Source organism: Ranitomeya variabilis, chromosome 1 (genome assembly GCF_051348905.1).
Source record: "Ranitomeya variabilis isolate aRanVar5 chromosome 1, aRanVar5.hap1, whole genome shotgun sequence".
NCBI lineage: Eukaryota > Metazoa > Chordata > Amphibia > Anura > Dendrobatidae > Ranitomeya > Ranitomeya variabilis.
This window is the reverse complement of record NC_135232.1, coordinates 335,854,243-335,876,448: the sequence shown is the minus strand read 5'-3', so window position 1 is coordinate 335,876,448 and position 22,206 is coordinate 335,854,243. Positions and strand designations below refer to the sequence as shown.

Below are 22,206 nucleotides of genomic sequence, written 5' to 3'. Positions count from 1 at the left end.
GAAAATGGACCTCCTGTATGTACATAGAGCTTAGAAGGATTCAGCTAGCTAGTTTTTAATCACATGATGTCATAGACCTAATGGAAAAGAGGAAAATGAGCTGGGTAGAAGGGCAAAATGGGCAATTGTAAGTACACTGTATCATATAATATCATGATTGCAATATATTAAGAGGATACAAATTTGATGGGAGTGCTTCTTTAACAACCAATAACTCAACCATTGCTTTTATTAATTATTGCAACCTGGAATACCATGTTAAAACTGCAGTCACTGCCTAAGGCTATGTGCACACGTTGCAGATTTCCTGTAGTACTGCAGCTTTTTTTCCGCGCAGAAACGCTGCAGATCTGCAAGTGATTTACAGTACAATGTAAATCAATGGCAAAAAAAATGCTTTGCTAATGGTGCGGAAAAATCTGCATGGAAAATGCAGCAGATTCAAAAAAGGACCATGTCACTTCTTTTGTGCAGATCTCCAGCGTTTCTGCACCCATTCCATTATAGTAATCCGCAGGAATAAAAACGCATGTAATCCACACAGAATCCGCAGCAAATCCGCAGGAAAACCGCACAAAATCCGCAAGAAAAACGTATCAAATCTGCACCTGCGTTTTCTGCCAAGAGATGCAGAATCTGCACAGAAAATTCCAGAGGCAAATCTGCAACGTGTGCACATACCCTAAAGGTTACACATTAGATAGCTGTTGGGACAACAGACACATTAGATTAATGCAGGCTAATAGTCTATGGTTTATTGGAGTTAAGGATCTGGCATGTTTCATTTTGGATAGCCGATCCTTTTGTTATCTTGAGTTAAGCCACCTTCAGACATGTCTGCAGTGACTCTGTTATAAAGAACAGAGGAGTGCTCAGCAAAGCAATATATGGGAGAGACGGCCGAGACAGCTTCAGTAATAACGATTGTCCGAATCATCGTTCAGCTGACAGGCATCTGAGGTGTATGGGGGGCTTAAGCCACTCTGAGACACCTTTGGTACCAGCTTATCTCCAGGGAGAACAAAGGATAAGATGCTTGATTTCAAAATGCCTTATCCGATTCCTAAAGGTACCTTCACACTGAACAACTTAACAACGATAACGATAGCGATCCGTGACGTTGCAGCGTCCTGGATAGTGATATCGTTGTGTTTGACACGCAGCAGCGATCAGGATCCTGCTGTGACATCGTTGGTCGGAGCTAGAAGGCTAGCACCTTATTTTGTCGCTGATCACCCGCTGACATCGCTGAGTCGGCGTGTGTGACGCTGATTCAGCGATGTCTTCACTGGTAACCAGGGTAAACATCAGGTTACTAAACGCAGGGCCGCGCTTAGTAACCCGATGTTTACCCTTGTTACCAGTGTAAATGTAAAAAAAAAAAAACACTACATACTTACATTCCGGTGTCTGTCGCGTCCCCCGGCGTCCGCTTCCCTGCACTGTGTCAGCGCCGGCCGGCCGTAAAGCAGAGCACAGCGGTGACGTCACCGCTCTGCTTTACGGCCGGCGCTTACACAGTGCAGGGAAGCGGACGCCGGGGAACGCGACAGACACCGGAATGTAAGTATGTAGTGTTTTGGGTTTTTTTACATTTACACTGGTAACAAGGGTAAACATCGGGTTACTAAGCGCGGCCCTGCGCTTAGTAACCCGATGTTTACCCTGGTTACCCGGGGACTTCGGCATCGTTGGTCGCTGGAGAGCTGTCTGTGTGACAGCTCTCCAGCGACCACACAACGACTAAACAGCGACGCTGCAGCGATCGGCATCATTGTCTATATCGCTGCAGCGTCGCTTAATGTGACGGTACCTTTACAAGAGTCAAGTGTTAACAATATGCATCATAAGGTCAAGAGGTCTTGTAAAAAATCTGCAGGTTAAATTGTAATGTGCATGGGATTCTAACTAGAATTTTATTTAAAGTTGGCACATATGATTATTATAAAGATTATAATCACAGTTTTATTACAACATACCTTGGAGGTTTTTGTTCTCTCTCTTAAAAGTTTCAAGATGCTCCAGGGACTCCTCATAAGCATTCTTTAGCTTGAACAGCTCAGTGCTAAGTGAACGAGCTTCTTTTTGAGACGACTCTAACTCAGTCTGTGACTCTTCAAATTTCTGTTTCCACTCTGCTAGGATCTAAACAACTTATCTATTACATATTTGCCACAAGAGATATTCCATGTTTTTCTCATTAACTGATTTTAGTTTACCTTATCAAAATTCCTTTGTTTTTTGTCCAGTGCTGCAGATGCAGCATTTGACCTCTCCAAGTCAACCATCAGGTCCTCAATTTCATTCTGCAAGCGATGTTTTGTCTTCTCCAGAGATGAACATTTTGCATTGACAGCCTCTACAGCCTCTTCTGCCTCCTGAAGCCTTTGTGCCAGTTTCTTCCTATCAAAAAAGGTGTAATGACATATAGGTTTTCAGATTTGGAGGCTACGCCATGGATAAATGAGCAAACATCACTCATGCAAATATTATCAGGTATCGTGCATTATTTCACCCACCTTTGCTGCCCCGAATGAAGAGGAGCCTTCTAACAAACAAGCTTTATGCTCGTCTTATACAGAAGCATGAAACATAATCCAAGCAAAAAGCTTCTCTGTTGGAAGGAAATTTACAGCTGGAATACATTCAGACACGTGCCTATGTTAGAGAAGCAGTAGATTACTGGAACAATATCAGGATGGAGCCAAGCAAAATTCAACAAAATAGCACACTTCAACCAAACCAAGGAAGCAAGCAATGGGTTCAAATAAATAAGTCCTGTTAATTCCATACAAACTGTATATTCAACATTAATATGCTAGTGTCTTCAACCATCTCACTCACTTGGCCTCCTCTAGCTCCTCCGTCCTTTGAATGGCATCAGTTTCATATTTGGTTCTCCATTGGGCCACTTCTAAATTGGCTTTAGACAAAACTCTTTGCAACTCAGCCTTGGCTTCTTGTTCTTCTTCATACTGCTCTCGGAGCAGATCACAGTCATGGCGGGCAGATTGAAGAGCATGAGCTAGGGCATTTTTAGCCTTTACAGAGAAAGAAATTTTGAATTATATTACTAATATGAAATAACAAACTAATTATCTATTAGCCAAACATCGGTTACTCCCGCCCCATACACAGGTACACATTGGTTCAGCTGAAAATACATGTTTTTTGTGACACCTTTGGTTGCAGTTTCTCTTCCCTAGGAACAAAAGAATTTGGCACTGAACTTCAGTGTGACCAATTAACAGACATAATTTGCCATGATATCATCTCTTAGGGGTGAGATAGGAAGCCCCCATACCCTTAACACAATTGGATGGTTTTACTGATATTGGCAAATATTTGCTGACTTTGCTTTAATGTGAATGGGTACATTAAGTTAAACGAAAGAAATGTTGTTTGGTACCGTGTTAGGCAATATAAAAAAAATAGAGTGCTCTCAGTGGGAGAGACAAAATAGGAATCTTGTGGGTGTGATACCTTTTAATGGCTAACAAAATATAGTGAATGATGTTACAAAGCAAGCCTGTTACCACCCTGATGAAGAGACACCAGCCGTCTCGAAAGCTTGCTTTGTAACATCATTCACTATATTTTATTAGCCATTAAAAGGTATCACACCCACAAGATTCCTATTTTGTCTCTCCCAGTGAGAGCACTCTATATATTTGGGTACAATAATACACAGTTTAAAACATTTCTTAGATTACTTTAGTCTCTTCCTCCAATTGTCTCTTAAGGTCTTCCAACTGTTGAGTGTAAGTTTGTTTTCCTCGTGTCAGCTGAGATACTAATGCTTCTTTCTCATCTAGTCTACGTGACAACTCTCCATTTTCTGTTTGCAGTTTTGCCTTCTGTGATATAAAGTCATTCAATGATCTTTGAGCTTCTTCAAACTTGGTTCGATGCTCATTCATTTGGTCTTCTAAAGTGCGACACATCTTTTCCAAGTTGGCCTGTGAACAGATAATAAAATAAAATCGAGTAATCTAAAAATATGTTTCTAAATATCTTAAATCAAAGCAACTACAAATGTAATACATTAAACCTGATGACACACAGCACTAAGAATATGAAAGTCGTTGTTTTCACAAATGCTCTTTGTAATATTCCTATTGTATTCTGATCTAATTTAGTCATCCATTTTCATCCAATATTTAAGTTCTCAATACTATTTTATTAACTAGTTTTAATCTCAAATTTAGAGAGCCATGTTTTTGGGCAAATAATGCTTACATAGCTACAAGCATATTTTTCACCTACATTATTGGTTGTGCAAAAATACATTTTCTGGGTCAGAAAGGAGCTAATAAAGACTATATACAGATTTAAATCTCCATTTCTCACCTTGGACTTTACCACCTGTTCCATGTTGGATGCTACATCATCTAGCTCAAGTTTGAGCTCACTCTTCTCCTTTTCCAGTTTCTGTTTTACCCTTTGCAGGTTGTCAATTTGCTCACTGAGTTCAGCCACAGAGTCCGCATGTTTCTTTCTTAGTGTAGCAGCGGTGGCCTCTGATTGCAAAGTGGATTCCTCTAGATCTCTCCTGAGTTTCTGGAACTCTGCCTCCCGCTTCTTGTTAAGTTCAAGTTGCACTGAGGTGGCTCCTCCGGCTTCTTCTAGACGTTCACTGATTTCCTCCAACTCTCTGGACAGGTCAGAACGAAGCTTCTCTACCTTAGCCCTTGCTGTTCTCTCTGCTTCCAGTTCCTCCTCCAGCTCCTCAATTCGTGCCTTAGGAGAAGTGGAAATATATGCATCAATTATTAGCAAGTCACCAAAGGAAGCAGAAAAATAATACTAACATGGTCAATCATAAGTGTATTTGAAAAGGCCCTACTATAGTGTTGTAGATTGTATTTGGAATCATATTGGGTCAGTTAGCATCAAATTGAGGATACAATTAAAATGTCTTGCCTTACCTGGTTCTCTTTCAGTTTCTTTTGTAGTTGCATGCCCAATAATTGCTCATCTTCAATTTTGCTGCTTTGCTGGCTAATCTCAAATTCTTTCCTGTAACAAGAAGATAATGATGTATGTCTGTATTTGCTCCACTGTTTTATCTGCCTGCTGTTGGTATAATGATGCCACAATAAAGGATTTTTGGAACTGGCACCCGTAATCCCTGGTGTATGTGCAGCTTCATCAACCCGAGGTCATACAGCTGTGCCTTTGTCCTGCTTCTCTTCTATGGTATGTGTATTATATAAATGTGAGTATTATATAAATGTAATATAGGAAACATATAAAGATTGTTTGCATGTTTGTAGTGTAACTGCATAATGATAATATAATTAAATTAGTCATACTTCTTCAACTTCTCCTCTAGTTGTTGCTTGTCATTCTCAAGATCCATGACATTCTCCTGTGTCAATTTTAGATCACCTTCAAGCTTACGCTTGGCTCTTTCTAGATCCATTCTTATTTTCTTCTCCTGCTCCAAGGATCCTTCAAGCTGTGCAGAACAAGCAGTTAGTGGTCACATTCAGCTTCTTTACCTATTTTACTATTATACCGTTTGCAGTTTTAAATGATTTGTACAACTTACATCATCAACCTGCTGCTCCAGCTTGGCTTTTGATTTAGTAAGAACATTGACTTTATCTTCTTCCGCTTGAAGGTCATCAAGGGTTTGCTGATGAGCCTCTTGGAGAGCCTTTTTTTCTTTGGTAAGTTTTGCAATAATTTCATCTAAACCTGCCATTTCTTCAGTCAAGTTCTTGACCTACAAAAAGCATATATGTATGTCAGAATAAAAGTAATAGGAAAAAAAGATTAACGTGTGGTGGCAAAAAAATGATCACCTTATTTTCTGTGGCATGTTTCTCCTTTTCCACTTTAGCTAAGGTGAGTTCTAAGTCATCAATATCCTTCTTGAGCTCAGAACACTCATCCTCCAGCTTCCTCTTCTTAGCAGTCAGTTCTGCATTCATCTCCTCTTCATCTTCCAGCCTTTCAGTTTGCTCTTTTAGTTTTGCTTCTAGCTGTATCTTACTTTTGATTAGCTGGTCACACCTTTCCTCTGAATCATTTAAGTTGTCTTGCTCCTGTATTAAATGGAAAAACAATATTTCTAATCAATTTTCCTAGGAGGTCACCTCATCTTGTTTCCTAAACCTACAGTACATACTGGTCTTTTCTTTCATATTTTCATATTTTAAAACTTTTATATTTTAGTACGTACAGCTTGAACTTGTAGTTGCAGATCATTTTTCTCTTGCAGCAAAGAGACCATCTTTTCCTCAAGTTCCTTGCGTCTAGCATCAGATTTTTCCAAGGCTTCTTTCAATCTCAGGAACTCTTCCTTCATGTTTGCCATTTCTTTTTCTGTCTCTGCACTCTTCAGCAGAGGCTTAATCTTAAAGTACAGCTTCATCCAGGGCCAATTCTTGACTCCCATGAAAGCACGGATATTCCATTGAATTACCAAGAGAGCATCTCTGAGATGTAACATTACAAAGTAAATTATAAAACACATTAACACTTATAATATAAGTACCGTACTTCAAATGTCCTACATAAGAAATATGAAAACCCATTGCCGCCTTATAATACCGTATGGTTTAATTCACCTGCGCTCCAATATCTTCTTAAACTCCCTTCTCATTAGTAAGCCTCGAGATTGTGCTTGAATTCGTGTAATAATCCTAGAGAGTCTCTCGTCTCTCATTTCCTCCAGCAGACCCAAGAGACCAGCTTTGAAGAACACCTATGAGCAAATTTGATATACAGTAGTATTTGATATTTCAGTCAAATGACAAAGCTATATCAGTCTATCATTTTGTTTAAAAAATATTAGTATTTAATATAAAAAATTATGCTACATTTTCTTTAAGTGTTACAAAATCACCTTTGTATGTCCAAACTTGTACTGAGTGTGATCAATCTCCAATGAACCTAGAAGTTTTTCTGCCCCTTTTTTACTATCTATGAACTGCCCTTCAGGAATGGCTGCAGGATTCAAGATTCGATATCTATTGAGAATAAAATATTTAGTGAAAATGTTAAAATATATTTTTTATATGCAATGTAAAAGATAACAGGAATGTCAACCTACCGCTGTCTGAAGTCACCATAAAGAATCCGATTGGGAAATCCCTTTCTACAGATTCTGATACCTTCCAGCACACCATTACAACGGAGCTGGTGCATTACCAAGGGATTGTCCATCTCACCTACCAAAAACCCACACGCACATTGAAAGTGTTTAGTGAAAAAAGCCTTTTATCATACTTAAATGGGTTTTTCCATTAGCAAAAGTTTAAAAAATGATAATTAGGCTAGTTATTTGAGAGTACAAATGCTAGGATCTACACTGATCACATGATTAATGCACCCCATAGCTTTTCTCCCCCCAATAACATGTCTCTGATAGGAAGTAGTTGTATAGACCTGTGAAATGCCCATCAATGAGCTGAGATTGACATACCAAAAGCTTTTATTGTACAACCAAGGCATATTTCATATAACATTACCTGGAGCCTTCCTTTCATTTGGGATGATACAGCGCACAAAATGTGGGTGAGTGGTTTTCAAGTTGGTCATTAGTTTGTTAAGATTCTCCTGTTGAAAAAGAATGGATGATCACAAAAGATATATTTACTACAACACACACTGTAGGTTCTACTGTGGGAAGCAAACATCTGAGATATATATCATTTGTGACAATGAATAGGACAGAAATAGTGATGGAGTTGGAAACTTGACCCTCACCCTATGCAGAGCAGAAACTGTCTGGAAGGAAGAACCCTTTTTCTTTCCTCCTTTTCCCTTGCCACCAGTGTCTGTAGGTTGATAAGATAACATACTATTGGTCTTCACTGATAAACAAAATGAATAAATTATTGAATGAGAAATATCCCACCTGAGTCAGCGCCAGAATAGTTGGCGAAGAGATGAGCCAGCAGCTTGAGGGATGACTTTTGGTACAGCCCTACCACAGTCTCATTCAATGGGTCTTTGTTCTTCTCCAGCCAGCCCATAATGTTATAGTCCACAGTACCAGCATAGTGGACCAGAGCAAAGTGAGCCTCAGGCTTCCCTTTGATGTTCCTTGGTTTCTGGAAGTTGTTGGACTTGCCCAGGTGATTATCATATAGTTTTGCTTTGAAGGTCATGTCAGAGGCTTTAGGAAACATGCACTCCTCTTCAAGGATGGACATGATACCCATAGGCTGTGGAAAGAAATAGTGTGAGCATAAAATCTAAAAAGGAAAGCTGGATTTTACATTAAACTTCATGACTCCATAGTCACAATGCTCTCACCTTCTCTATGAGATCAATACAGGCCTGCAGGTCCATGCCAAAGTCTATAAACTCCCATTCTATCCCCTCCTTTTTGTACTCCTCCTGCTCCAGCACGAACATGTGGTGGTTGAAGAACTGCTGTAGCTTCTCATTAGTGAAGTTAATGCAGAGCTGCTCAAAGCTGTTAAACTAGAGAGAAATACATAGAACATCAATAAAATCAATAGGAGAGACAGATGTGCAGATTCAAAACTAAAAAGGAAACAAAAAATTTGCAAAGGCTTTCAAAGATTAAAGAATCCAAATGCACAATATCTAATTGTATTCTCAGACTGGGATACTAGCAGCTGATGTTTGTAATTTTTACAGATATAGCTTCTTTATTCTGTTCTCTTGTTCCACACACTTATCTAATCTCTCATCAAGTTTTTATATTCACACTATCTCTCTGACAAAACAACTAACATGGTAAATACTCAATGTACTATATGGTTTTCTGCTCTTTAAGTTAATATTTCTGTTGATCTTCGATTGCTAGAAATATACTTATCTTACTTAGTTTTTTAGCAACTAATATTTTAGAAAAATGTTACAAAAATTATGTTCAACGAATAGAAAATTCTTCTGCCAATTCTTGATTTAAATATTTCAAAAACTTTTATTCCATATAATAAAAATTAGCACTTACAACAAATCCAAGGATGATGTAATTTCCTTCACATTTCAGATTAAACAAAAGTCCTTAATCATGGATCTTTTTTTAGTCTGAAATGCATAAGATTACATCATGCTTAGATTTATTGTGAGTTCCAATATTTATGATATGTAATAAAAGTTTTTGAAATATTCTAATCAAGAATCAGCTGAAATATTCTCAATTTGTTATGCAGTCTTTGGCCACAAGGAGAAGGACTGGCATTTCCGTGCTGAGAATCATTGAAAGCCTCAACTAGGGTGAGATGGACTACACCTGTTTGCAATTACAAAAATTATGTCCTCAATGAATTAAGAATGATATTTGGTGTGTGCATGAATAAGATGAGCAGAATTCATTTAATGAATTCACTTAAAGAATTTGGTGCCTTTTATCAGTGACATGCGTCTCACCAGAAATGTTACTCCTGTCAAAGACTGGAGTAACATATCTGGCATAATGTACACTGCTAGTTTTCACAAATTTTTCAGGTGAGAGTTGCCAAGCCGCATTTTGCCATGACTCGTCCCAATTCCACCCACTTTGGCAAAGCTGGACGCAAGTGGCTTAAGAATGCTGAAAGTAGGAGGGTTTTTTTTGTGCAATTTCACCTTGTGCAAAAACTGTGTGACTTTTCAAAGTGCTTTGTAAACACTTTGACGAATCGGGACCAAAGTGAAAAGTGTCAATTGAAATAACAGTCAATAAAGTCAGATTATTTGGATTCAAAGTCTATTTCCAGTCAACTTAGATTAATACAACATGATACACATACACATTAATATAACAGTAATATTAAACATTAATACATTCTTTCCTGCACTAGTTTTTAAAACTTAATCTATTGAAATGTAATGCATATATTTTTGTTTTTCCATATTTTAAATCCTATTTTGACCTTAGCATCTAGGTGTGTACATTTGTCTTTGGGTATATGCATTACCCCTTGTGACAAAGTCACTGGTAAAGTACTGGAGGGGAGATATGTGTCACTGCGCTTAATGGTGTCATTGATGTAAAACCCAGAGTCTTTTCCTTCAGCACACTATGTGCAGTGAGGTTTAAGCTAATTTCCGTAATGGGTTGGTTTTTATGTAGAAATCCATAAAGTGGGTGGGAGGGTTTCCACCTTATCTCCACCTGCAGGGCTGGCACCACCGTGTGCTGACAGGACCTGTGTTGTTACAGTCATGTGTTCAGTCACATGGGGAAGAGTCACATGGTCTGGGGCTTAAATAGCTGGATTCTTGAGGCAGTCTTTGGTCAGCAAGACTGGAGAGAGGATTCTCCAGTGCCACACCCTCCATGAACCACATGTTGACACTGGCAGCTACAGGTTATTTATGCTGTGTTAGGTATTTGCTGTTACATATTTAATGTTGCCTCACTGTTGCCCCTATGAATGAGAGTTTTTTTACTCATAGCTTTGAGCTGGAGTTATTTTGGTAATTTAGGTAATTATTATGTAACTCATTTTCTGTACAGTATATTTTTCAAAAGTCTGACATAATACGGTACTTACATCAAAAATCTCAAACCCAGCAATGTCCAGCACACCAATGAAGTATTGTCTTGGCTGCTTTGTCTCCAGAGTGGTGTTAATTCGCACCACCATCCATAAGAACATCTTCTCATACACTGACTTGGCCAGAGCACCCATGGAGTAGTTCACCTGATTATAAAAAAGAGAGTCTACAATGAAAAGGAGTGGACAAGAAAAATCAAGAAAAAGCAAATGGTAACATTAAATAAGTATTCCTAACCTGTTGGACATTTTGCCCCTTGGTGACATACTCATTCCCAACCTTGACACGAGGATGACACAAACCCTTAAGGATGTCAGCAGAGTTTAGTCCCATTAAGTAAGCAGATTTGTCAGCCTCTACATTACAAGAAAGGATCATTAACAAAGGGCGCAAACATGGGTCATTTTTCAGGTATATATGTGTTCAGCATATACAGTACACAGTACTCTACACATTTTTAGAGAGATGTGGAAAAATAGCTGCAAAGTAAGATTTTTTTCAAAAACAGAAGTGTTTATACAGGGTGGGCCATATATATGGATACACCTGGGTGGGCCATTTGTAAAACTGTATCCAAAATGGCCAACTTCAAAATGGCCACCATGGTCACCACCCATCTTGAAAAGTTTTCCCCCTCCCAAATACTATTGTGTCACAAACAGGAAGTTGATATCACCAACCATCCCATTTTATTTAGGTGTATGCATATACATGGCCCACTCTGTAGTTTATTCTTTTATTAATTTACAAAAGGTAAATTTAATGAACAAAAGATAAACTGCACACAGTTTTTGAAGGAACTCAGTAGGGAAGTTGCTCCAAATATCTTGGAAAACTAAGACAGAATCGATGATGTTGAGATCAGGACTCTCTTGTGGCCATGAAATCGCTTTCAGGACTCCTTGTTCTTCTTTATGCTGAAGATAGTTCTTAATGATATTGGCTGTATGTTTGGGTTAATTTTCTAGCTGCAGAATAAATTTGGAGCCAAACACCTCCCTGATGGTATTGCGTTATGGATAAGTATCTGCCTGTATTTCCTAGCATTTAGGACACCAAGAAATGAGCAAAATTGAGAACCGTAGATACAGTGGTCGGCCAAAGAAACGTAGTGAAGCAGATGAAAGACACATCATGCCTAACAAACAGGCAATCCCCACATGTATTCAGGCTGTCCAGCACCCGCAAATCATGCAGCTGCGGCGACACAAACTAAAAATACTCGATCACCCGAGCATGCTCAGAAATCTCGAGTAACGAGTATACTCTCTCATCACTAGTACTAACCAGTGGAACATAGCTGCACCCATCTACTGTTTGGAGATGTCTGGTCAGAAGTGTTCTTCATGGAAGAATTGCAGCCGAAAACCATACCTTCGACATGTAAACAAAACCAAATGATTTAACATGCCAGCAGGATCTCTGCACTTAGGAGTCAAAATATGATTTTTTTTGGCTGTAACAGAAGTAAGTTTGTTCACCAACGGGCTAGAGAGCAGTACAATAATGAGTGTCTGCAGGCAACAATGAAGCATGTTGGAGGCTTCTTGCAAGGTTGAGGCTGCATTTCAGATGGAAATCGAGTTGGGGATTTTGTGAAAGCTAATTGTGTCTTCAATGATGAAAAATACAGGCAGATATCTATCCATCATGCAATGCCATTAGGGAGGTGTCTGAGTGGCTCCAAATGTATTCTGCTGCAGGACAACAATCTCATCAAGTTTGTCTGGAATTACATGAAGAAACATAAGGATTTGCGCAAGTCTACATCCACAGAAGATCTATAGATACTCTCCAAGATGTTTGGAACAACCTTCCTGCTCAGATCATTTAATTTACATACAGCCATTAAAAGTTTATGCTGATATCATACCCTCAGTTCCATCAGGCTCTGCCTGCTCTTCCCTTTGCTTCTGCTTGAATTTCATGTTTCCAGAATGCATAATGGCTCCGGTTAGCTTGTAAACCCCAACTTTTTCATCAGCGGTAAAGCCCAGAACGTCAAAGGCATTCTTTGTCCAGGAAAAAAAGGAAAGAGAGCAGAAATGTCATATAGAAACCAAACAGAGTACCATATTTTGGGCAGAGGCAGACAGTGCTAAATAAGAAAAAAAACATGTTGACATAAATCTGGGATAGACTAAACAGGAGAAAACAGGATTCTCATGATAGGGTTTAAAAATCACAAATCTTACATCAGTTGCCATAAGTTCATCAGCGTCATCTATGGAGGCAACTGTGACTTCTCCTTGGGAGATATAGGCATAGTCATATGGATTATTAGTGACCAGAAGCATGTCTGCAATTAAGAAGCACAAAGCAAGTGCTAAGTAAATTAGAATTTTATGTAGAATATCATAAAAACCTGGAATCTAAATTATGACTATGTTGATTTATAAGTAATGAAATGCTGACCAAGAAGTTCTGGCTTTTTATTAGATAAGATCTGGTAGAAGATGTGATAATCTCTTTCAGACTTCAGCTGGAAGATGACACGGGACTTCTCCAGGAGATCTGCAAGAGACAAGCGCTTGAGTTGAAGTAAGGGGTTGCATTAAATTTGGAAAGTTATCCCTTATTGATAGGATAGAAGATAACTTCCGATTGCTTGGATTCTGACCTCTAGGATCCCCACCGATCCCAAGAACTGGGGCTCCAAAGAGCCTGTGTGACTAGAGCAGTGGTCAATCATGCACAAATCTGCTGTATTCTTTTTTTAATGCAAGTACCGAAGACCAGCTGATCACTGAGCTTGGCTGTCTCCTACAGAGGATGGATGGAGTGAAGGTATGCATGATTGCCCACCACACCATTCACATAGGGAACTTCAGAGCTTTGGTTCTCAGGATCGGTAGGGGTCTCAATATAGATAAGGGATAACCTCCAATCTTGGTAGGACCTCTTTAATGAAGAGGGTAATGGGATAAAGATGTAATAAAAATGTAACTGTAATAGCTAATTATCTTAAATGAGACTTCACTTGTTTATCATGTTCATAGTAATCAGAACATAATATATGTGTATATATATATATATATATATATATATATATATATATATATATATATATTTTTTTTTTAATCCTTGTGGAACCCTGAAGATCCCCGAAACACATTCTGAGGTTCTCTAGCAAAGGACTCCACATTTAATTAATTTATAAATGTTTAGAGCCAGATGTATAAAACATTCTACATGTTGGAGGCATATAATGCTTAATCTGCCGTCACAATGACTGCCTTGTGCTAAGCCCAATATTATACAGAAATATAGAGCTATTTTGAAGTGTATATGATAGTTCATTCTTTCATCTTTGGCAGAAAGGTTGACAATCACTGTTGTAGTCAGTAGTAGTTTACAATCCCTAATTTATATGTCTTGGAAAGTTGAAGTAAACTCACAGGTTTCTATGTCAGCAGAAGCCAGCTTTCCAGAGGCTCCAAAGTGGATTCGGATGAATTTACCCTGAATAGTGATGAAAACAAGAAAAAGAGATGAAGGCAGAAAAAGTAAACACTTCTAACTAGGAAACAAGAAATATACTGATGTAAGGACTAAGGAAGAAAACCATGACATGTAGAGAATATAACAAGAGTATGTACAATAGAACTATAGACAGCAGGGTGTATAGTGATATAGAAACTAGTCAAAAAAGACAAGACAGAAAGCAATAGAGTATAAAAATAAAGACTTACGAATCGTGAGGAGTTGTCATTTCTGACAGTCTTTGCATTGCCAAAAGCCTCCAATGCAGGGTTTGCCTGGATAATTTGATCCTCCAGAGTTCCCTAAAATTAAGTTTTATGGGTTATTGCCATATACATCTACTGCAATAATCATTCTATCTCCAGTTCCTTGCAATTACAATTGCCATAGAATAAGGGATGAATGTATGATTGCTGAAGGCCTCATCGCTGAGTCCCTCACTAGATCAGGATTCCTTCATTCCTTCTCACCTACAGTACATGACCATGGTGAGGAGCAATTTGAATGGATAAACAGAAGAGCTTGCACATGGGGCTAATAGAGAGAGACATAGCTCAGCTATTTCTGTCTGCAGTGAGGCCTTTGGTGTTCATAAATTTATTGCCTATCATTTATTATAGGTAATAATGTTCTTAGTGGGAATTTTCCTGTAACTGTGGTTATTACTTGTCACGATTCCTCCTCTCAGTGAATGATTACTATGCTGTTCTGTGGAAACTGTCTTACTGAGCTGTCTGTGTCTTGATTGACAGCTTGGCTGTCCAATACTGTGATGGGCTTGCTGAGATGTCGGGGCCTTGATTTACAGTTTTGCTGTCCAATCTGTGACTGGGACGTGCGGGACATTCTGCTGGTGTTCAGTGTTCTGGTAATCGCATAGTTACTTAACTGAGCTGTCTGCCCCTGATCTCTGCCAGACGTAGTTTGTGCTTCTTGGTGAGTGTTAGCCTGATTCTGTTGCTCTGAGTTCTGATCTTCTGCTGCCTGACACTTTGGACCATGTTTTGACTACCCCTCTGTTTAGTCCTTCGGCTTTTGCTCCTCTATCTCTTGTTATTGACCCTGGACTGTGACCTGACTTACGCCTTTGTCTTTTCCCTTGGTTATATACGTACTCTCTCAGTATTGGCCTCGGAATGTCTGGCTCTTCTGCCTGTCTGAGAGTAGTGACTAGCATCACATTACTATTATACTCTTAATTTGCCTCATTATTTGTACTTTAATTGACTTGACCTACCACCTAGTTGTATTGCCCATTACCTTGTTGGCACCTGCTGCGTCCTTTTTTCCTCCAATGGCCGCAATACTGGCAAAGTACTGGATGACACGCTTAGTGTTCACAGTCTTCCCTGCACCAGATTCTCCACTAAGGAGCATTAAGTAGGACACAAGCAAATCAGCGATTGAACAGCAAATTACATGAATAATACAATCTAAATGACAAACTCACGTGATAAGGATAGACTGATTCTCACGATCTGAGGAAAAGGAAAATATCCTATTATAAACAGCATTGTATATTAAATGTAATTTTTTTGCAGTTGATGGTGAGAGACTGAATATAATCCAGAATCAGTAGCAATGCATACACTTGCTGCTTGGTAGGAGACCAAATACTTATTTCATGCAATAAAATGCAAATTAATTACGTAAAAAACATACAATGGGATTTTCTGGATTTTTTTAAAGATTTTGTCTTTCACAGTTGAAGTGTACCTATGATAAACATTAAAGATCTCTATATTCCTCGTAGATGGGAAAACTTGCAAAATCAGCAGAGTATCAAGTACTTCTTTTTCCCACTGTATATGGTACAAATACAAAAATGAAGGGGTCAGACCTGTCAGCATGTACTGGTAGGCATTGTCAGAGATGGAGAAGATGTGAGGTGGAGCTTCACTCCTCTTCTTCCCACGATAAGCGGCCACAACCTCTGCATTATACACAGGAAGCCACTTGTAGGGGTTCACTGTCACACAGAACAGTCCTGAATATGTCTGAGGGGCGACAAAATAACATATGTTTAACCTAGAATTGTATATTTTGTAATCTACCGCTTTTTCATTATGTAATATACTAGATGGTGGCCCAATTCTAACGCATCGGGTATTCTAGAATATGCATGTCCACGTAGTATATTGCACAGCCCACGTAGTTAATTGCCCAGCCACGTAGTATATTGCCCAGCCACGTAGTATATTGCCCAGTCACATAGTATATTGCACAGCCACATAGTATATTGCACAGCCAACATAGTATATTGCCCAGCCACGTAGTGTATTGCACAGCCCACATAGTATATTGCCCAGCCACATACTATATTGCCCAGCCATGTAGTATATTGCCCAGTCACGTAGTATATTGCCCAGCCACGTAGTATATTGCCCAGTCACGTAGTATATTGCCCAGCCACGTAGTATATTGCCCAGCCACGTAGTATATTGCCCAGTCACGTAGTATATTGCCCAGTCACATAGTATATTGCACCGCCACATAGTATATTGCACAGCCAACATAGTATATTGCCCAGCCACGTAGTATATTGCACAGCCCACGTAGTATATTGCCCAGCCACATATTATATTGCCCAGCCACGTAGTATATTGCACAGCCAACATAGTATATTGCCCAGTCACGTAGTATATTGCCCAGCGACGTAGTATATTGCCCAGCCACGTAGTATATTGCACAGCCCACGTAGTATATTGCCCAGCCACATAGTATATTGCCCAGCCACGTAGTATATTGCCCAGCCAACGTAGTATATTGCCCAGCCACGTAGTATATTGCCCAGCCACATAGTATATTGCCCAGCCACGTAGTATATTGCCCAGCCACGTAGTATATTGCCCAGCCACGTAGTATATTGCCCAGCCCACATAGTATATTGCCCAGCCACGTAGTATATTGCCCAAACACGCAGTATATTGCCCAGCCACGTAGTATATTGCCCAGCCACGTAGTATATTGCCCAGCCACGTAGTATATTGCCCAGCCACATAGTATACAGCACAGAGCCACATAGTATATTGCCCAGCCACATAGTATATTGCCCAGCCACATAGTATATTGCCCAGTCACGTAGTATACAGCACAGAGCCACGTAGTATACTGCCCAGTCACGTAGTATATTGGCCAGTCACGTAGTATGCACCGTATCCCTGTTAAAAAAAAGAATTAAAATAAAAAATAGTTACATACTCACCCTCCGTTGGCTCCCAGATCGAAGCGGTTACCGATGCTCCCGGATCGAAGCGGTTACCGATGGTCCTTGCGCGCTCCGGTCTGAAGAGTGCATTGCAGTCTTGCGAAATGATGACGTAGTGGTCTCGCGAGACCGCAATGCATGGAGCGGTCACCGGGGTGTCGCGAGGAGAGTCGGTAACCGCTTCGATCCGGGAGCATCGGTAACTGCTTCGATCCGGGGGCCAAAGGAGGGTGAGTATGTAACTATTTTTTATTATTTTTAACATTAGATCTTTTTACTACTCATGCTGCATAGGCAGCATGAATAGTAAACGTTGGTCACACAGGGTTAATAGCAGCATTAACCGAGTGCGTTACACCGCGGTCAACGCTGCCATTAACCCTGTGTGAGCGGTGACTGGAGGGGAGTATGCGGGCGCCGGGCACTGACTGTGGGAAGTAAGGAGCGGCCATTTTCTTCCAGACTGTGGCCGTCGCTGATTGGTCGTGGCTGTTTTGCCGCGACCAATCAGCGACTTGGATTTCCATGACAGACAGAGGCCGCGACCAATGAATATCCATGACAGACAGACGGAAGTGACCCTTAGACAATTATATAGTAGATAATATTACAATATGATGGCTGACAAACATGCCATAGTCACTTACATAGATCATCCAGGCTGCATAACGCTCTTTGAGGTTGTACAGCACGGCTGGTTCATGCAAGAAAGTCAACATCGCCATGTCCTCAATTTTATCGAACTTTGGAGGGTTTTGTTGGTGAATGTCAGCTTCTTTCACAGTAACCGTCTGGAATTAAAAAACAAATATATATATATATATATATATATATATATATATTTGCACATCATATTACTATACGAAACATCATAACACACAATGGACAATGTCGGTGCTTACAATACACCCACTGTTGGACACAGACATGAGGGGGGACCTGTGGAAGAATTGTTTCTGTGCTCTTTGCTGTTATGAGTTAATTTATGAAGAGATGATGTCATGAAAGAGCTCCCTTATCCTTATATTGATTCTATTCAATCATAAATCTAATGGTTCAGAATTCAAAGATGTTTTGAGCTAAGGCAACTACAATGCCTTTTTTATAGTGGTATTAGGCCTGTTGCCTGTAAGGCCCCGGGGCATCTCCTTATGTTCCACTTATGACATTTCCACCCCGCTACACCATTAACTTCATACCTCACATTATATCATACCTTTCCAGATTCAGTATCAGCTGTAACTTTCCCTCCTTCACGACTGGTGATTTTGGCTTTTACATATTCTTCCTGTGGGTCTGGGATGAAAACTTCAGTCTTAATATCAAAAAGACGAGTCTGGGCTTCTAGCCGTTCCTTGTCAGACTTTCTGAGGTAGGAGGCTGCAGCCCCGAAATCTGCCATAGCTGCGTCACCCATTGTGAAATCTGCTGGAAGAGTAAATAATTGGTTACATAGATTATCAGAAAAGACATGGGTCCATCAAGTTCAACCTTTCCCAAGGTGGATACATACATGGTATAAATGACATCAAAGTCATTCATGAATATTTATGTCCTATATAACATGCAAATGGCATGTCCCTAATAATGTACTTGATATCATAACTCCCTGAATTTGGATTGTAAAGTACAAATGATTTATACCAGTGGTCTACAACCTGTGCCTCTACAGCATGTCTAGGTAGCCACCGTCAGGGCAAGCTGGTACTTGTAGTATCTTGACAGCTAGACACAGGTTGGAAACTACTGATGTAGACAGGAATTAAGACTCCATTAATCATAAACATTTTTGTATTTCTTGTATGTGAAGATGGAAAAGGAGAACACAGGTGCTAAACATACTTTTATCGTCACTTTCTCTCACCTTGTTCTTAATAAAAGGACCAGTGAGAAGAGAAGTTCTGTAAAACAGAAATGAAGGATTAGATGTGAAAACTGAGGTATGTAAGGGGCAGCTCATGAGGATGGATCTGGAACTGAATAATTAACATTTTTAACGAAAGAGTGATAAGGGTCCATAGGTTAAATTGAGGAAGGGCATATAGCTATTCATAGATGAGAGGCCAAGGACAAGCAGATAAATGAGGTGCAAGAGATGAGGATGAACACAGTACATTTATGTTATACTATGCTGTAATACTACATGAGCCCTAGTCTGGTCTTACTACTGTGCTTAAGAGTGAGGATGTATGAATAATGACCCATCACATTGGAAGATATCATATACATAACGTGGTACTCGTTATATTGTCACAAAAGCTTCTCTCATTGCAAACACCCAATATACTACAAGTAATCATTATTATTATTACTGTTTAAAGATTCAGAATAATTTGCGGCACTAGGTGAAATGCTCTTATCAGGTTAATATCATTGACCGGAGTTGTGCAGACTTCCACACTTCCAAGACATCAGCACATGAGGGCGGTGCACCGAAGAAGGATGAATCCAGACTATTATTATATTATTATACAGATTATTATTATTACTTATATCCGTGGCACCCCTATGTTTTTATGCTGTCATACAAAATAGCTTTCCTAGACAAGGGAAACGTAGAGATGGCAAAGTACAGTTCAGTTCTGGATTAGTTATTATAAAGCAATGAGACATTTGTGATATACTTAAGATCCATTGTCAAATGAAGACAAGCCAAGACCCCCAACAGCCTTATAGTGATTGTTCTGCTAGAAAATACACTGTAACGGCTTCCTTACTAAAACAGCATCACATCTCTCCAATAGTTGGACTCGCCGAGATACACATTTAATGCCTTTATTGAATATTTTCACAAATAGCCAATCCCGAAACAGTACCGGAACGTACGGTTGCATGATTTTAGATACATCCTCAATGTATGTTGTGCTAAAAATAAGGATATAAATGGTATGTAGATGGTATTGCAGCTCATTCCCATTCTCTTCAAAGGAGCTGAGCTTCAATACCAGACATAACCCATGCACAAGTTCCTGTTTTTGTAAGAAAGCATCCATATTCTTCCTGGACAAACCCTTTAAGTTATGATACAGAAAAGCAGAAAGCATTTGAAAGACAGACATTGTGGCTTAAAGGCACATCATAGTCTGGGGCATGTTATCCCAAAGCAAGGAATCCCAGTTCAGAAAGTGCAGTGAACAACCCCTTGACATGAAAAAGGCGCATGGAAATGAGTAATCTGGTAATTCTATCTATCATGATTAGTATTCATGTACTTCAAGCTAATAGTTCTGCAGCTCATATTGCAGTTTAACCTGTTCATTTTGCTTTAAAATTCTCTACTGGGCAAACAACAACCAGGGTTGCCAACCATCCAGAAATGCCAGCACCATAAAATAGGGCACTGTCTGTAAAAAACAATTTAGGGCGCCCGTGATGTCTTTGAGGCTGTAGAAACGTATACAGATTATTTTGACTGTAATTATCATAATTTTACAGTGAACGCAGCTGATATCTTCATATCAGAATTATGGGCTGTAGACATGGATCACTTATAATCATAATGATTTATTATAGTTTTCCAATGTGTCCATAAAAATATTGTCTGTCCGTGAATTTTTAATAGGTTGGACAGAAAAAAATAAAAAGTCAAGTTGGCAACCCTGAACGCAACTAGTTTGATGAATATAATAAAGTGTCTTGCGCACGGGCACATCTTTTGCAAGACCTTTGATATTGCCCAGTTTTTAAAGCCACTGGCATGTGGGGTGATGTAACACTATAAATTATAATGATTTGGCACCAGGAGGTGTGTGTTACCATTATCCATTGTTGCCCGTACTGAACCCCATTATTCTCTCTTCTGGTATGTGATATATCATTTAGGTCGGGTTCACAAGAATGTACGGACTGCAGTGCTCAGACTGACCGGGGGTCTCCCGAACACTTACGGTACAGCCCCATATAAGTCCTGTGATCAGTCTGGGCATTGCAGTCCATATATGTACAGTAAAATACAGCTCTGGCAAAAATTAAGAGACCACCACATCAAAACCCTGTCATGGGCAGCCCAATCTTCAGACCTGAACCCCATAGAAAACCTCTGGAATGTAATCAAGAGGATGATGGATAGTCACAAGCCATCAACAAAGAAGAACTGCTTAAACTTTTGCGCCAGAAGCAGTGTGAAAGACTGGTGGAAAGCATGCTAAGACACATGAAAGCTGTGATTAAAAATCATGGTTATTCCACCAAATATTGATTTCTGAACTCTTCCTGAGTTAAAACATTAGTATTGTTGTTTCTAAATGATTATGAACTTTTTTATTTGCATTATTTGAGGTCTGAAAGCCCTGTTTGTTTGTTTTTTTTAATTTTGACCATTTCTCCTTTTCAGAACAAAAATACTAAATTTATTGCTTGGAAATTCGGAGACATGTTGTCAGAAGTTTATAGACTAAAAGAACAATTTACATTTTACTCAAAAATATACCTATAAAGAGAAAAATCGTACAAACTGAACATTTTGCAGTGGTCTCTTAATTTTTGCCAGAGCTGTATGCCCATGTGAACCCATCCTAACCTACATTCGTGACGGTTACTTACGAGGGCCCTGCAGACTGACTTATTAGTTATGGAAAACCATTTCATGCTAAATTCAAAAACACGCAGTTATTTTTGCTGATATACAAGATGGGTTTGTAGTGACTGAATTAGGAGAGCTGTGCATGGACCTGCTTTATACATATATATGCCCAATGGACTTACCCCAGACTGGCCGCTCACTCTGCCTTGGTGACAATGCCACATGTGTCCTCTTTGTTCTCTTATATACTCATCTTCCTACCTTATTTGGAATATGTCTTCATTCTAATTCTATTGTGGGATGCCCCCCTTTCCTAAATCTATTGTCCAGCCCAGCTCCATTCACCTATGGACCATTGTTTCTGCATTTGGGGTGGGGTATGTGCATAAATGAGTGCGTCTGTGTAACACAACTCCTGAATGACACAGGGCAGATTGTGTAGAGCTGACAGTGACACAAAAAAAGAAGGTTTGCCATGTAAGGACAGGCTGGTACCTCTTAAAAATTCACACCCTTACCC

The 22,206-nt window shown here is 39.5% G+C and overlaps 1 protein-coding gene across 2 annotated transcripts in view; it reads right to left on the bottom strand.

Moving 5' to 3' along the window:
• LOC143817770 (myosin-6) overlaps nt 1-21,942 on the bottom strand; it is a 28,432-nt gene extending 6,490 nt beyond the window's left edge. Inside the window, exons 1-31 of one of the 2 annotated variants that reach the window (XM_077299252.1) lie at nt 21,869-21,942; nt 19,029-19,065; nt 18,381-18,589; nt 17,812-17,955; nt 15,797-15,953; nt 15,407-15,434; nt 15,217-15,322; nt 14,166-14,258; nt 13,872-13,935; nt 12,889-12,987; nt 12,669-12,772; nt 12,347-12,485; nt 10,711-10,829; nt 10,470-10,619; nt 8,272-8,442; nt 7,871-8,180; nt 7,720-7,790; nt 7,482-7,569; nt 7,064-7,181; nt 6,857-6,980; nt 6,579-6,715; nt 6,191-6,446; nt 5,811-6,053; nt 5,555-5,731; nt 5,316-5,461; nt 4,929-5,019; nt 4,351-4,740; nt 3,714-3,959; nt 2,845-3,041; nt 2,220-2,403; nt 1,980-2,145 (exon numbers count right to left, since the gene is read on the bottom strand). In XM_077299252.1, coding sequence (XP_077155367.1) covers nt 1,980-2,145; nt 2,220-2,403; nt 2,845-3,041; nt 3,714-3,959; nt 4,351-4,740; nt 4,929-5,019; nt 5,316-5,461; nt 5,555-5,731; nt 5,811-6,053; nt 6,191-6,446; nt 6,579-6,715; nt 6,857-6,980; nt 7,064-7,181; nt 7,482-7,569; nt 7,720-7,790; nt 7,871-8,180; nt 8,272-8,442; nt 10,470-10,619; nt 10,711-10,829; nt 12,347-12,485; nt 12,669-12,772; nt 12,889-12,987; nt 13,872-13,935; nt 14,166-14,258; nt 15,217-15,322; nt 15,407-15,434; nt 15,797-15,953; nt 17,812-17,955; nt 18,381-18,581 — 4,519 coding nt within the window. In that variant the 5' untranslated portion in view covers nt 18,582-18,589; nt 19,029-19,065; nt 21,869-21,942. Of the gene's footprint in view, nt 1-1,979; nt 2,146-2,219; nt 2,404-2,844; nt 3,042-3,713; nt 3,960-4,350; nt 4,741-4,928; nt 5,020-5,315; nt 5,462-5,554; nt 5,732-5,810; nt 6,054-6,190; nt 6,447-6,578; nt 6,716-6,856; nt 6,981-7,063; nt 7,182-7,481; nt 7,570-7,719; nt 7,791-7,870; nt 8,181-8,271; nt 8,443-10,469; nt 10,620-10,710; nt 10,830-12,346; nt 12,486-12,668; nt 12,773-12,888; nt 12,988-13,871; nt 13,936-14,165; nt 14,259-15,216; nt 15,323-15,406; nt 15,435-15,796; nt 15,954-17,811; nt 17,956-18,380; nt 18,593-19,028; nt 19,066-21,868 lie in introns of both variants that reach the window. The other variant, XM_077299249.1, reaches the window with a different exon arrangement.
• Nucleotides 21,943-22,206: the final 264 nt, after the last annotated feature.